Genomic DNA, 16,269 nt, shown 5'->3' on the forward strand with positions numbered 1-16,269 from the left:
ACTGGAGATGCTGTTTCAATTGACTTGGAAGTTTCTCCACGTGCTGGGGAGGGAAAAGGCTTGCCACTCTTTGATTCACTTCACTCCCAATTTTATTTTTAAATACCTTAATAATTGGCTGACTTCCTTCAGAGAAGGAGAGCAACTAAGAGAAATGGCGTCACACAGAGAATTGTCTTAAAGGTACATGGCTTCTAATGTAAGATCCCTTGGCTCCCAACAGCTTGCTGATGATCTGTCCTGCTGCCTGAAATACGAGTGAAAGCTCCCAAGGAGCAGCAGTGCTGAAAGCCTTAGCTAAACATGGTAACTGCAAGGGGCAGGATGCCTTGCCACCTGAATGCCAGCCGATAGCAAGGTGCAGACCAGGAGGTGGCGGAAGGCAGATGGACCAAGTTATGTCCACTCTTACAGTCTATTTCATCGACAGGTCAGAATGAAACCAGATGGTTTGCCAAAGGGCAACATATTGGCAGACAGTACCTTGCTTCTTAGCATGAGACATCAGGCTGTTGGGAACAAGGGCTTGATGCTGAGTTAACCCTAGACGTTCAGCTCAGGGATGACCTTCTTTCCATCTAGTTGGATTACAAAGAGAATGGATTATGTGGCCCAGCATGGTCGGAAGACCAGAAGCCTTAGCTGCATTCTAGCCCCTTCTTTTTCTCTTTTTATTTTCTAGAGCAAAACCTTGATGAGTAATACGGTTGACAAACCTTCAGTTCCCACAACACAGACTGGTCTGCCGTGTTATTGAACCCAAGATGAGTGTAATATTTGTACACAACAGGCACAGAATACATGTGCTAACTGGGAGACGGACTCCTTCTCATAGTCCCTGGCCTGCCAGCATCTGTTGCAGAATCTTCTTTAGATGAGGACTCAACAAGTCGTGATGCGAGGGGCTATTGCTTTTTAAGAGCCGCTAGGCAGAGTTGAGGCCATCCAGGCTCTTTATCAGTAGTGTCACCATTTATTTATATGTTATTTGTTGATATATAGCAAACCACCCCAAACACGAATGGCTTAAAGCAACAACATTTCTGTAGCACATGATCTGTGGGTCAGAAACTTAGACAAGGCTCAGCTGGGTAGCTCTGGTCTCAGCGAGGCGCATGCATGCATCTGTGGCAGCATGGGGGGTGGAGTGGGAAGGGAATCGATGGCCTGACTCCTGATATGTGGCAGTTGGCTTGTTTCCCTCATCTAGCAACACTTTGCCGGCCTCCATTTCCCCATCTGACAAATGGGGATAACATCCACCTCATGGGGTTGATCTAGGATCAACAAGGGCTAAAAATAATAAATAAATGTTGGCTGTGATGCTTTCACACCTGTCAAATGGGTTCACAACTTCTTTTCAACCTACCTGCTCATCTCCACAGGCAGCGTTTCTGCAGGTATGGAAAGCTCACTATTGGTGGTGGTCGGTGGGAGGATTTTAGGTGGCACAGGAAAACCACCTGGAATAGTATCGACTCATGTGTGAGCCTCACCTGCCCTGTCATTTTCTTTCAGTCCTTCCTCTTCCAGGGTGTCTCAATTTGATGCTGATATCTTTCCTGACACATGCTAAACATCAAACTCAGAGCTCTTCGGCCTAGTTAGAATTCGATATCATTTTATTTTCAATGTTTACATTTGCTTTCTGTTTATGACAGCTGATAATTTAAGAAGTAAATATAAGTAACTCTTAGTAGCTTGAACAACAATGTGAAATACATCACACGTGGTTCAATCATTCATGCATTCAACAAATCTGTGTGGAGCATCTCCTATATGCCAGGCCCTGTACCTAGCGTTCATCAGAGAACAGAGCAAAGCCCCCGGCCTGGGTGCGGCTTACATTCTAGTGGCAGGAGCCTGATGGTGTTCAGGGAAAGGCTGGATTTGGGGATGTGCTTCGTGAAGGGGGCACCCTGGTGCCCGCGCCCTCGCCTCCAGCCCTGGCGAGCGGTAATGCTGGGGTCAGGGGTTACCTCTGGGCTGAGACCCGGGCTGCCCCTTCTCTACGAACCCGGGCGCGATCCGAGGGTGGAGGTCGGGGGTCCGGGGCAGCGCGGGGCGGGCCGGGCCGGCCCGGCTGTGGCTGCGGCCTCGGCGGCCGCGGCTCCTCCTCCCCTTCCTCCTGCGGAGGCTGACGTTGAGTCAACAGCGCGGCGGCCGCAGGAGGCGGCGGCGCAGCGGGTCGGAGGCGCCGGGCCCTCGCGGGGCCCGGGTGGAGGCGACGGCAGCAGCGCCGCGGGAGGAAGAATCGGCCGTGGAGAAGGGCGGCGTCCATGCAGCCCGCCCGCGCCTGTAGGAGAAGGCCATGAACAGCGACCGGACCGAGAGCGACTGGCAGGGGCTGGTGAGCGAGGTGAGGCCGAGGCGCCGGCCAGGCGGGATGGGCCGGGCCGAGCTGCCACCAGCCCCGGGCCCGCGCCCCCGGTGGCCGAGCCAGGGCAGGGACGCGCGGGGGACGCGCACCCGGTGGCCCCGGCGCGCTGTCTCCGCGCGACCCGCCAGGTGCGCCGGTCCTCCCGCACTTTCCTGTCTATCCCGGTGCCACTTTCTTCCACGCCATATGGTGCCAGCCTTTGGGGAGGGGCCTTTCCTCAGGCAGGGCTTGGTCCTGGATTGGAGAGAGAAGCCCGGGGATCCGGGAGAAGGAGCCAAGTCCCACCTGCCTTCCTGGTCACCACTGTTTTGGAGCCAAGCGATTGGACGCCCGGTGCTGAAGCGGAAAGGTGGTGCCAGGGGGGAAATCTGGGCCCAGGGTAACACCCAGGCCAAGTGGAATTATCCGCGGCGGAGGTTTGGGTGGTGGAGATCCGGGTCCTCTGTAGCCTTCATTCATTCTCTTATTCAATTAAATGAACACGTGTTACTGCAGGCCTACTGTATGTAAGGTGGTGGGCCGTTTATCAAAGGAGTGAAACACAGGTGCTCATGTCATTCGATTTGTGGAAGCAGAGAACACCATGCCTTCCTATGTTGCTATACGCACCCCTGGGGGCCGATTTTGGACTCCTATGCTGTTCCCTCTTCAGTCCACCATAAGAGTTTTTTAGGCTGGTAGGGGCTGCCTGACTTCTCCAGGTGAAAGGGAGTGCCGATGTCTCCTTCTCACAGGTGAGTTGCTTGTCCTGATTTAGCACCATTTGTGGTGGCAGTTACCCATGTTACCTACCATCCACTAGAAATTCTTCCTTTTCTCCCTCCTGAAAATTATTTCCCACTCCCAAAGCCCACATGGGGCTTCTTTTTCTTTACTCTTGTGCACACATGCAGGGTGTAATGGTTTGCTCTCTTCCTTCCCTTGTGGGGTGTTGGAAGGGAAACCATGTACTGTCTTTCCCTTCGAATCATTTTCTGAGTCTCCAGGTCAGCCTGATAACAGTACTGAATGTCCAGTGTGTGCAAAGCATTGTATTTCTAAAGAGGAATGAGATGGCAGCTTATCCCCTAGTTTAGTTTGTTTACTCTTGGCCTAGTAGTTGAAAGCTCCTGACTTCACAGTATTAATGATACATTATATCACAGCCTGTCCCCATTTCCTCTAACTTTCAGGCTTTATGTTAAGGGACAGATCGATCCTCTGGACATCTTTTCACTTGCCCGCCTCAAGAATCATACCCAGCAGTCACAGAGGCTGAAAATGGTTCTTCATAGATGTCCAGTGTTGGACTCTGAAATAGCAGCATAATATTCACTATACCAAAAAATACTCATCAAATGCCTATTAGGCATCAGGTTCATTGCTAGGTACTTGTGGTTCAGTGGTGAAGAAGAGAGAACTCTTTGTGCTCTCAAAAGACTCCTGAGCGTATAGTATAGTTTGGGAGGGAGTCACACTAGCACTAAGAGAGTACTAATGAATGGAATGTGCGAGATGGAAAACCAAAGGAAGGAGGTGCACTGTATAACCCAGCGGTCTCCCTGCTAGGCTGTGGGTTTTATTTGGCTCTTTGTTCCAAGGGCCTACACACTGAGCACCATAGACAGCAGGTGCCCAAAAAATGCTTGTAGAATAAGTCAACAACCTGAGGTGGGTCTTTCCGGAGTTGTCTTGCCTATCCCAGCTGCGTTTCTCCAGAGGTGTGCTTTCTTTCCTTCCACAGACATTCATTAAAGGCTTAGGATGTGGAAGACACACAGTGAGGGCCTGGGGGATGTGAAAATGAATGCAACATGCTTTCCGCCTTCACAATAGCGAGTAGCTGTTTCTTGAGTCCATCTTTGATGTCAAGCATTTTCCATGGCCTCATTCTCATAGTGGTATAAGGTAGGAACTGTTACTCTACAGAGAAGGAGACTGTGTCTCAGACAGGCTAAGGAATGTGCTCAGAGCCTCACAGCTGGAGGGGGCAGAGTTGGAACCCTGGTCTGTCTTGACTCTGGAGCTTGGGATCTTTAGGCCATATTTTGTATTTTAATCATCAGTTCTTCTGTCTGTATCTTCCACCAGACAGCAGGTTCTCCAAGAGAGGGGACCGTGTCTTATTCATTTCTGAATCCTCAGGAACTGGATTGTTTCTCAGAATATGATCCACAGATCACCTGCATCAGAGTCTTTTGGGAGCAGAGTCACTTATATTTGGGTCTCTCCCCAAAACTACTGTAGTGGATTGAAATCTCCCCCATCCCACCGATAACCTCCCTTCCCCCCACCCTTGTGACTATGACCTTATTTGGACATAGGGTCTTTGTACATATAACTAAGAATCCCAGGATGAGATCATCCTGGATTTAGGGTGGGCCATAAATCTAATGACTAGTATACTTATAAGAAAAATAAAGATAGATTTGAGGCACAGAGATCCAAGGGAGAAGGCTATGGGACAACCAAGACACCATATGAAGATGGAGGCAAAAATGGGAGTTATGCAGCAAAAAGCCGAGGAATGCCAAGGGTTGCCAGCAGCAACCAGAAGCAGGAAGAGGCCTTGAACAGATTCTGCTTCAGAACTTCCAGAAGGAACCAGTCCTGCTTACACCTTGACTTTGGTCTTCTGGCCTTCACAACTGTGAAAGAATACATTTCTGTGTTTTAAGCCACCCAGTTGGTGGTAATTTGTTACGGCAACCACAGGAAACTAATACATGTAGGGCATAAAAATACCTGGGGGTTATAGCCCCAAATTTGCCTTTCTCACAAACTGTGGTTTCTCACAAACTGTGGGAATCACCCAGGTGATTCCCCATTCTCCTGCCCACTTAAGTTTATTTAGCAGGCCAGGTGTGGACTGCGCCTGGCATGGAGAATTTTCTGGTATTCATCCTGGTAGGATTCAAGGAAGAGTGAGCTCAGTGGCCAGTGATGTTTCAAAGTGACTTTGGAAGTCAGCCAAAGGAACTGGGGAAGATGGCGCCAGACAGCTGACCTAGCCGGATGGGCTTTTTGATGCTCTCACATCTATTTCTGCAAAGTCCCGGCTTCTACCTCCTATCCTGGACCCACCTCCATTGCCTTTCCTGCCCACAGCCCTGTGCTCTCAATCAATCAGTTCGCTTCCTTGGTTCGCCTCTAGGAAGCAGTTTTCATTTACAACGATCCTACAGAGATCAGTTTGATTTTCATATTTTTAGTGTAACAAGCTGGAATTACAGCCTTCTCTCAGGCCCTGAAGTAAACACGGCCATGCATGTGAAAAGAAGCATGGCTGGTGTTCTACTTTGGAAATTAAATGTCTGGGGAGGGGAAATGTTCTTCTTATCACCACCTGAGGTGATCTTTCAAAATCAGGGGGAAATCTTGAAATGCAGCCATGCGGACAATCAATAACTTTTTATTTCCAAGATAAAAGTCCTGGTCATCTCTCAGCCTACTGCCCTATGATTAAACCATGCCTAATTCAATTTCACTATTTGGGTTTTGGTTAATTAATTAGATAGCAATCACTCTCGTATTCCATGAGTGTGTTATATATACAGTGGCGTGAGGTAGACAGAAGACAGTCGACCCGGGCCTCTACCCAAAGTAGAGCCACTGACTTTTGGGAGAGGTTGAATCACGTATAGTTCAGCCTTGTGGTTAAGGGCACAGCTTTGGGTCTTGATTGTTGACGGAAAACTGGGGGTGAGTCTTGGCTCTACCCCTTTCTTAATGCAAATGATCAAAAACCCAACCCAAGTGTTTTAGCTCAGAGGGAATTTATTGGCTGATATTGTGGGTTGAATTTTGTTCCGCCCAAAATATGTTCAAGTCTTAATTCTCTGTATTAGTGGATGTTACCTTATTTGGGTGAGGTCATTAGAGTAGGCTCCTACTTCAATGACCAGCATGCTTATAATAAGAAGGGGGAAATTTGGACACAGAAACGCACAGAGGGAAGACAGTATGAAGTCACAGAGGAAAGAAGGCCTGATGACAGAGGCAGAGATCAGAGTTATGTAGCTGAAAGCCAAGGAATACCAAAGATCCCTGGCCACTGCCAGAAACTAAGAAGAGGCAAGGAAGGATGCTCCCCTAGAGCCTTGTTAGGGAGCATGGCCCTGCTGATACCTTGACTTTGGACTTCCAACTCCCAAGAATATCGGAATATTAGTTTCTGTTGATTCAAAATACCCTGCTTGTGGCAATTTGTTGTGGCAGCCCAAACAAACTACTACTGCTGACGTGACTAATAATTCCAAGATGGGTTGACTTTGGGCAGAGCTGGATTCAGCACGCAGACAGATGCTTTCTCTCCATCTTTGGGTCTGCTTGATGCCTGTCTTCAGCCTCAGCCTCCCGTCCTCTCAAGTTCAAGTCCAGAGGGGAATCCAGAAACTCTTATGAAGTAGATCCCATAAAAGCCCAGGAGTTACTGCATTTGAACCCACTTAGATCGTTCATCTGCCCTGGAAGAAATCACGCAGGAATGTAGTGATCTGATTGTCTTAGGCCTGGAGTTGTGCACGGGACCCTGCATGAACCACATGGACTAACAGTGGTTGGGACAGTGGAAGCCGTTTGCCAGAAAAGGGAGAATCACTGCATTATGCAACTTCTCTGAGCCTCATTTTTCTCATCTTTAAATAGAATGATAAAGGACTTATAGTTGTGAGGGTCCAAGGAAATCATACTTGTCAGTGTTCAGTTCTCCAACTGGCAAGTAAGTGTTTAGTGGCCATCAATACAATGAAAATGACCCTCAGGACACAAACGCAGGTGTTTACGGAATGAAAACGTCTTTATTTTGGCAAAACACCTTAATTTGGATGACAAATTCCCATGATGTGGGTGGTGGGAATGTAATCTGAACTGGAATCATGCCTCCCCCTTTCCCTGAATTTGTATTTAAGTTGTAGGGGGCTTAAATAGTACTCAGCCATTGGCAGGGGTGATGGGGTAGAGGGCACACATCTGGTCTGCGCTATTTTTGTTGAGTCACGATCTCCTTATTTCAGTCTAGAATCTGGTCAGTGGTCACTGGAGGTCACTGTTGTGTCCTCCCTGGTTCCCCTCTCGGGCCTCTGCTGGCCCTTTGGCTGTCAGTACCATACCCATGCTACTTGGGGTGAATGAAGAACAAGTGGATGTAGTGTTTCTTCACTGCTCTAGACAAGGGACTTCGCTCTAGTGCACACAGTGGGGGGTAAGATCATATTCTGCTGCCCCAAGTTACTCCTGAGCTGCGGAAAACTTTGGGAAACTATTGTGCCATTGTCTCCATAGAGGTAACGAAAAAACAATGCACAGTAGTGAACAGTATGTCTTAGACACATATATAGGCAGTTGGTGAGGCTTGAAGTAGAAAAAAGCATCTGAGAAGTGGAACTTGAACTGGATTCCTCCCCTTTGGTTGAAGAGGGCATGGGCCATCATGACAGGAAGCAAGTGTGAACACTGGGCTGGTGGTTGACCTTTGAGGAAATGCTCCAGATAAAACTGAAACTAGTGGGTTAACGTATAGCAGATTAAAGGTTGGATAGCCAGGGTAGACAAGATGGTGGACGACTTCAAAAGCAAAACAGAAGGGTGTGCTCTAAGGTAGCTGGTAATAGAGAGTCACTGAATGCTTTTGTAGCTGGAGTACAAGTTGACAAAAATACTTGAGATAGATTTGTTTCCTCTGAACTCAGTAATCACTGAGCCTTGTCGTCTACAAGCCTTTATTTACCAAATAAAGACAAATTTGGTAACTTTGCCAGGAATCAGGGAAAGATAAGATGAGAGACTATAATCTTTTTTCTCTCACCATCAATATTCTCAATTATTCCTATCGCACGTGTATCATACCACTTATCGTATCGTTTTCTAACTAACCCTTGACTTGTCTCTCCACTGAACCCAAAAGATCTTCTTGAGAGTAAGGAACATATGTTACTAATTTGTGACCTTAGTTACTAATTTGTACCTTGCCCTTTGTATCTACTCAATAAGTGTAGAATATATGAATGCCTGGATGTTTGAATGAATGAAGTGGTAAGAAGATGCAGTACCAGTGGGAATAGAAAAAAAGTGGTCTATAAGAAAGATTTTAAAGGAAGACCCTTACAGGATTTTATAGCCAACTGGATTGGGAAGATGGAATAGAGTCCAAGAGGACCCTTGATTGATGGCTAGAAAGTGGTGGTGCGAGGTGTAATGAAGGTTGCGGGGGTGAGAGTCTGGTGAGAGGACACTGAGTTCCATTTAGAACTATGCATTGTTCACAGTTTCCTGGGAGCACTTGAACTCTTATGAGGCAAGCTTAGTGCTTACTGGAAACATTTTTGATGAGCAGCTATCTTCATAAAGGCAGGCTAATTTCAGAGTAAGTTTATTAAAATTAGCATGTGGGGGAAAGTGAGCACAACGGCTATTTTTAACTAATGGGATTCGTGTTCTCTCCTGTACAGGGAAGTTCGCATATGTGCTTCTAAAATCGACAATTTTTACTCTTATTATGCTAAAAATCAATTTACTGACTTTCACATTGAATGAAATAATTGGTTGAAGATTAGAGACTTTGGCTAGTCCCTGAATGAAAATGGCCAGAGTGAATGACATTTCTCACTCACTGCCTGGTTTTCCACCACTAAAACCATCCTGGGGTTTGGGGTACCTCATGGCAGAGGACTTTGCTTAGTGAAAAGTCTGCGTCTCTCTCTGGCCCATCAGGTAAAATGGCACCATTCGTAGGGGATGCCTGGTCCCCAAAAACAGAAACCTTTGGTTGATTTTTTTATTTTGAAATCTTCCCGTTTTCATTTCACCTCTTCTAGTCTACTCTGTTTCCATTATCTTATGCTATTTCATTGTAGCATGACTTAATCATGTTCAGGATATCAGGTCATCTTCAAGCCAGCCTACACTCTATACAACTAACCTATTCAGCCACCTTAAAAAGTAAAGCACTTTTCAGCAGGTTCTCTTCCTCAGAAGCCTTCCGTGGCTCCCAGTGTTGGTATTCAAGGCCCTCCTCGAGCTGGCTTTACGACTCATTCCTTCTCTCATAAACTGATCCGCCGTGCATTCTGGCCTGTACCTTATTCTCATACCCTGACCACAGCCTTTAGTAGTCCTCCAAGTTAGAATAGGAACCCCCAGCCCTCACAACATCACCATGACCACCCACGCTGGGAGGGAGCTCTTCATCCTATTGCATTATGTAGCTGAGGTTCAGAGTCATTCACACAGCGCTTAGATGCTCCCTGAGAAAGGAAAGACCTTCCCTGGGTGTGGATCTTCACTCTGACATGAGTCAGCGAACTCCTAAGAGAATGGACTGCGTTGGGTAGGAGACAGGAATTCTAGAATGATGAGCTTCATGCTGTGGCTGAAGAGGGGTAGGACCTGAATGAGGATCCTGATACAGAATCCCAGAACTGACTCAGTGCTGGCCCATTTGCAGGGCCTTTTTTTTATTTCATACCCTCATTTATGGAAAGAGACTCAAGGATGTGCCTGCCCACCTGTATCTTCATTCATGGTGGACACACTGGTGGGGGGTTAGTGACATCAGGATGCGTCCATCTCAGTGTTAGGTTGGTTGGGTGGCATGAAGGAGTGAAGGACAGCCCGGGGATATTTCAGTGGGACGGGATAGCAGGGGAGAAGGTCAGACACGTATTGGGTACTATTGTGTGCAGAGCCTTGTGCATGGATAGTTGTTCTCAAGGGGTTTACAGTCCAGTGGTGATAGAGAGTAGGGAAAAGGCCACTATGCTATGACCATTGTCATACTTGTTCTGCAGAGTAAGGGGAAGTTAATTCAGATCGGGGGATTGAGGAAGCTTCTTGATGACGTTGGCAGTTGGGCCAGGATTTCAGCAAGTGGAGATGCCTAGGAAGGGTGTTTTAGGCCGAAGGAGGGGAGATAGCAGAGGTGGCAAAATGTAGGGCTTGTCTGGGAGATCCTAAATCGTTTGGTCTCTGGGCATCAGGTGTTGTTTGTTAGGCAGGCCTTGAATGCCCTGTTATCTGTATAGGGTGCTGAGGTCCTGAATGTGGCCTTCATTCTGGAGGTGACCAGTGACATGCTTGTACCCTCTGAGCAGGGCAGAAGTTGCCTGGATGCGTTGGGAAGGTAACTGATTTGCCAAGAGTGTATGTGAGGGGCTGGGTGGGCATGAGGACTGAGCAGGACACAGGAGCCTACCTGTACCTGTTCCTGTACCTGTACCTCTGTCACCTTGCTCTCATCCACTGTCACTCCACCTGAGTCTGCCTCCCACCCCTTCTTTGCTCCTGAAAATGCTCCTGTCTAGGTCACCCAAGACAAGTCTCTTATTTGCCGCATCTAGTGGTCTTTCTTCAGGGCTGAACCTATTTGACACCTGGCTGTGCAGCCTCCGACACTCCATTCTTCTTTCCCTATACACTGGGCTTCTGCATCCCTCCATGTGGCCACTGGACATGTCCCTGAGGCACCTCACATTCAGTGTGCTCTCCCTGAAGTCATCCTCCCTTTGCCTCTGCCTTTCCTATCCCTCCTTCCCTTCTTCCATCTCATCTCAATTAACATCACTTTGATTCTTCTTCCCCACTTATCCGACCCACCGATTTAATTATTATCAGGGCCCGCGTCTTCGGCTTTTGTACAAGTCCTCAAGTAAGGACTCTATGGCACCATTCCCACTATCGCACCACAGCCCAGGTTCTCATCCATGCTCCTCAGAATATTTGCAGCGTCCTCTAAGCTCTTTCCTCCATGCAGTTGCTGGAGTTGTTGTTCCAAGCACGGAAGTGGTCTACCACTCCTGTGCCTGAAGCTCTGACGGCCCCCCAGGATCTGCAGAGTGAACCCCGCTCCCTCTTCATCCCCAGTAACTACCCCGTACCCCTCAAGCTCGCCACCTCCCCCACTCTTCATAGAACTCCTTCCTGTCAGCAGATCATTCGGTACCCTGAGGCATCTCTAAGCCTTTGCTTATCTCCTACTTTAACGCCCAGCTCGAATGTCCTGTCCTCCACTGGAGCCTCAAGAGGCTCAGAAGTAGATGGTGTGCTTCAGCTGGGGAAAGGATGTGGGGATGATTGACAGCATAAGAAGGGAAGGTAATGTGGTTCCTGAGTGATAGGGGCCCCTCAGAGATGCGGGTGGTCACCAACATCTAGCACAATGCCAGGCACGTGATACTTTGCGGGTACTTGCAGAAGGAAGGAAGTGGGGAATAAAGAGAAGGGAAGATGGAAAGAAAAACAATTCACCTTGCCATTTGCAACATTCTGTCGGAGCCAGCCCTGCTCACCTGCTGGTGTGCCCTACTTCCAGCCTCTCCCCCAGGCTGGTCGTGGCCCTGAAGGACCTGGGAGTGTGTGCACACGGCCCCAGCACATGCCCGGTGTCCCGGCCAGCTTTCTGGCTCAGACTGCAGGGAGTTTAAGAAGTCATCAAGCTCCAGTATTAGGTAGCTGCATGGTCTCGGGCAAACGTCCTGTCTTCTCCACTTCTCTGCACTTTAGACAATGAGGCTCATAATATCTGCTTTGTGTCTCTCATTTAAGGAGGGTAAAGTGAGATGATGGGAAAGTGTGTTTTAAAGTCCCCAACCCTGTACTGCTGAGGTGGTGGTCCTGTCCTTGCCCGAGCTGTAGGAAAACCCTCCCCAGACCTTCAGAGATGCTTCTGCAGAGGGAGGTGATGTGTCAGCTGCCAGCTGTCAAGATGATGCCATTGAAAATTCATATTGATGGGGCACAGATTGACGTATCTGCTTGCTCTGCCATCTGCAGACCCCATGACCAAGGCAATATTGGAGGTGGCAGGGATGGGACTCCCTTTTTCTAGCCAGTTCCAATTTGCTTTTTAATTTGCTCCAGCCTGGTGAGTGCTGTCAGGGTCAGTCTGTCACCTTTTCTTCTTTCCCAGCGGTCTTCAGTCTGGCCAGACCTTCCAGCACGATTGTAGCTACTCGGTCAATTTCTGAGCACCGGCCATTCCCGCAGCCCCTTCTGCACTCCCCTTATTCACCTTCTGATTTTGTATCCCTCTTACTGTCTCCCAGTCCTCGCTCCTGCTCGAATGGTTCGGCCCCCTCCCATTTGTTACCTCTCTCTGGTCTTCAGAATCATCTGCTGACCACTCTACTTTCTTCCTTTGTTGGGGTTTTGAATAAGCCTCCTATTAGGCCTATGGCAGAGCTCAGGAAAAGATACAGCACTTACTGGCAAAGAAGTAACAGTAATCCCTCCCGCACTGGACTCTTGCAGGTGCCTCCATCAGCCATGGGACTTCCTGCCTCCTGCATCTCCTTGTACTTTTCCTTCCATCTGTTACTGCCTGTTCAAGTGACTGGAAGCAGTACTCTGGTCCTGACGCTTCCTTGCTCAAAGACCTCCACGGCTCCTATTGGCTCTCACTTTGGTTCAGACTGTGTTGTCGTTTAAGGCCTTTACTTTCATTCTAACCAGATGTTCTAGCCTTATTTTATATTTCTCCTTTTCACATGTCCTATGCTCTTGGCAAACAGAACCACTTCCGGTCCCCATGTACCTGGCCTTTGGTCAGGCTATGCCCTCTGCCTGGAACTCTTGTTCTCTCATTTCTCCTCGCTTTTCAAGGCTTGGTCACGACTGCCTTGCACCCCCAACCGAAAGGCCCCTTGCCTTCTGCGATCCCATAGCATCTACTGTGTTTCCCCCAAAATAAGACCTAGCTGGACAATCAGCTCTAATGCGTCTTTTGGATTAAAAATTAATATAAGACCTGGTATATTATATTATATTATATTACATTATATTCAGTCTTATATTATAGTGAAATAAGACCGGGTCTTATATTAATTTTTGCTCCAAAAATGCATTAGAGCTGATTGTCCGGCTAGGTCTTATTGTCGGGGAAACACGGTAAGCACACCGCCGTGACCAGCGTCTTCCTGGCCGCCTGACGTTAGAATTATGTTCTTGCCTCGCTTCTAGCCTGGAGTTAACTCAGAGCAGGAAAGGGCTGATTCATTTGTGAATCGCCTGCTGTGCCCAGTGCAAAGTCCTGTGTGTAGTGAACAAATTTCAAAGAAATGACAGACCTATTGGGCTCTCAGTTAACACTTGAATTGAAAAACTACTGAATTAAAACAAGGACATCCTTTTTTTTTTTTTTTGTCAGAGACCATTCTCATCCGTTTCTTTCCCCCAAAGTCCCCTTACTATATATCCATCTGATCTCACAGCTCTTCTGAGTTTCAAAATATAAATTGTGATCTTTTAAAGGTAGTAAGTCAAATCTCCTTTAATAAGCGCTAAGGGATTTATGAATTTACTAGAAGTCAGTTTCTCCCTCCGTCCCTTCTTTTCCTTCCTTTCTTCCAAACTGGAATTTTATTGTATTAGATATACGGCATGAAAAGAGTTAGGCAGAAGCTGTGGATGGGAAATCACTGGGTTATAAAGAGTTCCTTTGTATAATGGGCTCCGACCTGTGTTATGGTGTGTCTGAACATGCGCCAGCCTTTCACACTGCTCTGGACCAGAAGTTAAGTTTGCTATAAGGGTATCTGCCAGCCACAGTTGACTCTCATGCAAAGAAATTGTGTAATTTCTTCGGTTCCTATGGTCCTCTTCTCATCACGAGAAATAATAAAAATAACTCCTTACATCTGTTTTTCTTCCACTGATATTCAAAAGGATTTACTATGTCCCAGGCACTTTGCTAAAAGTTGGGGTGCAAAGTCCAGCAGGATGTTGTCACTTTCCTCTGCATTCCCTGATCCAATCCTTATAACCACTTTGTCAGAATGAACAGAAGGTCTTCATTTTATAGAACAAGAAACTGAAATTCAGAGCCCTTCTTTATGATTATTCCGCAAGAAGCTGGTGTGTGGAGGTAGGCCTTTTAACTTCAAGTTAGGTGTTTTTCCCACTGGGAGCCTTGGGTTCAGACCTTTTGCCCGCTCATATCATTCTGACCTAGCTCTAAACCCATGAACTGAACTGAAAAATGACTTTTGGGGTCTGGTTCCAGATTCCTGCCCAGACTTCAATATGGGCTGGAAGTTGAGCGAGAGTGGTGCCTGGAGACCAGCAGATGTGACCATATCTTGAAAAACTGTCAGGACACCACCTCTGCTGTTGTAGGCTGAAGACAGGTGTGCCAGGTGACCCAGACCCATCCGAGCATGGTGAGAAAAATCTAATCCTGCCAAGGATTCACTTCCCCACCTCCTCCTGTTTCACTCCCAGCACAGAGAGTTTCCTCAGTGAGCTGTGGGTCTGCCCATGATGGACTGAATCTGTGAATGAGGAGAGGTTTGGAAAGAAAAGTGAGTAGCTGATAAAACCTTGGATCATGGTAGACTCAACTTTAAATATCCGAGTAATAGGCATGAATTCATTGCATCCCTAAATTTAGAAATTATAGATGCATTTAAAAGAAAAAACAAAACAAAAAAACTCCCAAAAAACCTAATTGCAGTACTCAGAGCTGACTGCTGTTTACACTTTAGTGTATAATATTCCAGACATTTTCCCATGCCTTGATTTCTAAAACTGAGTATATCATATGCTATTTTACTTTTTCATTCGTATGACGTGAAATGCATGCACGCAGTGAATGCTCGGTGTCATTTTACTTGCGCATGTACCTGCATAACCGCCAGCCAGATCAACATATAGAACATTCCTAGATTCCCAGAAGGTTCTGTTTGTCCTTTCCCAGTCAGCCCCTTTCCCAGGTAACCATTATTCTGACTTCTGTCACCGTATGCTGTTTTTATAACTTGTTCTGTTTCCTGCTCAGCAATAAGCAGAGAATAGCTTCCGTGTCACTAACTCATCAGCCTTGTCACCATAACCCTCAGTCATAATGGCAGCCACGTAGGAGTCCACGGTATTGAAAAACCGTGCATTGGTTGGCCTTTGAGCCTCTGACTTAGAAATACTGATGGTATTGTTGCCCACTATCAGAAAGCCCAGATGTCCGACATTAGGGGTTCTAGTTAGCTCTAGAACTAAATAGGCTGCAGAGTCAGTGACCTCGAGGTTTTCCTGGGTTTTTTTTTTTTTTGCATGGCCTGCTTGTGTGTTCCTTGGCTTGCTCGTTTCTTTGAGTGCACGTGGGTCGTGCTGTATGTCCCACTGACCATGCGCTGGAAAGGGCACCTCACATCCTAGCACGCGGTACAAAGATTTTTCTAGGAGAGCAAATTCCAGGTAGCTGGTTCATCTCATTCCTCCACTTCTTTTAAACAAATCATTTTTAAGAGAGGAGAGAAATTCACCGGACAGCTTAAACAGCTGGGTTCAGAGAAACGTGCTTTTCAGGTGACATTGGCGGGTTAGGAAAATAGCTGTTTTGGTTATTGGAATCATTCGTGAAGACACTGAGAAAAATTTCGCTTGTCTCCCTGAAACACTGTCCTACTCGATGCTGAGTGGTGAAGGCTTAATCACGTGGGTATTCACCACACACATCTGGGACACTCCCCCATTTCACTCTCAGTTTAGCTTTTGGTGATTTGACTACCACTACTATTATGACCACTACTCTGATTGCTACTACTACTCTCGGTAGCATTATTATTACTAAAAGCAGTAACGTGATTCTAATGTTTTCCCATTTAGTAAGCACTTGTTGTGTGCCAGGCACAACATGAAGTATTTTTCCTATAATGTTCAGTTCAGGTATGTATTTGAAGGAAAAGGGAAACCTTTTATTGAGCACTTTTTAGTGTGCCAAGTCCTATACTGGCTGCTTCATATATGCAATTGCGTTTATTCTTCACAACAGCCTTGGGGGGGCAACGAGGGTTACCACCATTTTGTAGCTGTGGTCAATAGAGCGAAGAGATGATAAGCAAACGTAAGACAATATGTGAGTAATGCAAGAGCTGGGATTTGAACCCCAGGATCTTATGATTCCAAAGCCTGTGTTTTTCCCC

General features: G+C 47.1%; 1 protein-coding gene across 2 annotated transcripts in view; it reads left to right on the top strand.

Moving 5' to 3' along the window:
• Positions 1–2,156: 2,156 nt before the first annotated feature.
• CCDC149 (coiled-coil domain containing 149) overlaps positions 2,157–16,269 on the top strand; it is a 99,061-nt gene continuing 84,948 nt past the window's right edge. Inside the window, exon 1 of one of the 2 annotated variants that reach the window (XM_033105650.1) lies at positions 2,157–2,359. In XM_033105650.1, the coding sequence (XP_032961541.1) occupies positions 2,312–2,359 (48 nt within the window). In that variant the 5' untranslated portion in view covers positions 2,157–2,311. The remainder of the gene's footprint in view (positions 2,360–16,269) is intronic. The other variant, XM_033105651.1, reaches the window with a different exon arrangement.

This window comes from Rhinolophus ferrumequinum, chromosome 5 (assembly GCF_004115265.2).
Source record: "Rhinolophus ferrumequinum isolate MPI-CBG mRhiFer1 chromosome 5, mRhiFer1_v1.p, whole genome shotgun sequence".
Taxonomy (NCBI): domain Eukaryota; kingdom Metazoa; phylum Chordata; class Mammalia; order Chiroptera; family Rhinolophidae; genus Rhinolophus; species Rhinolophus ferrumequinum.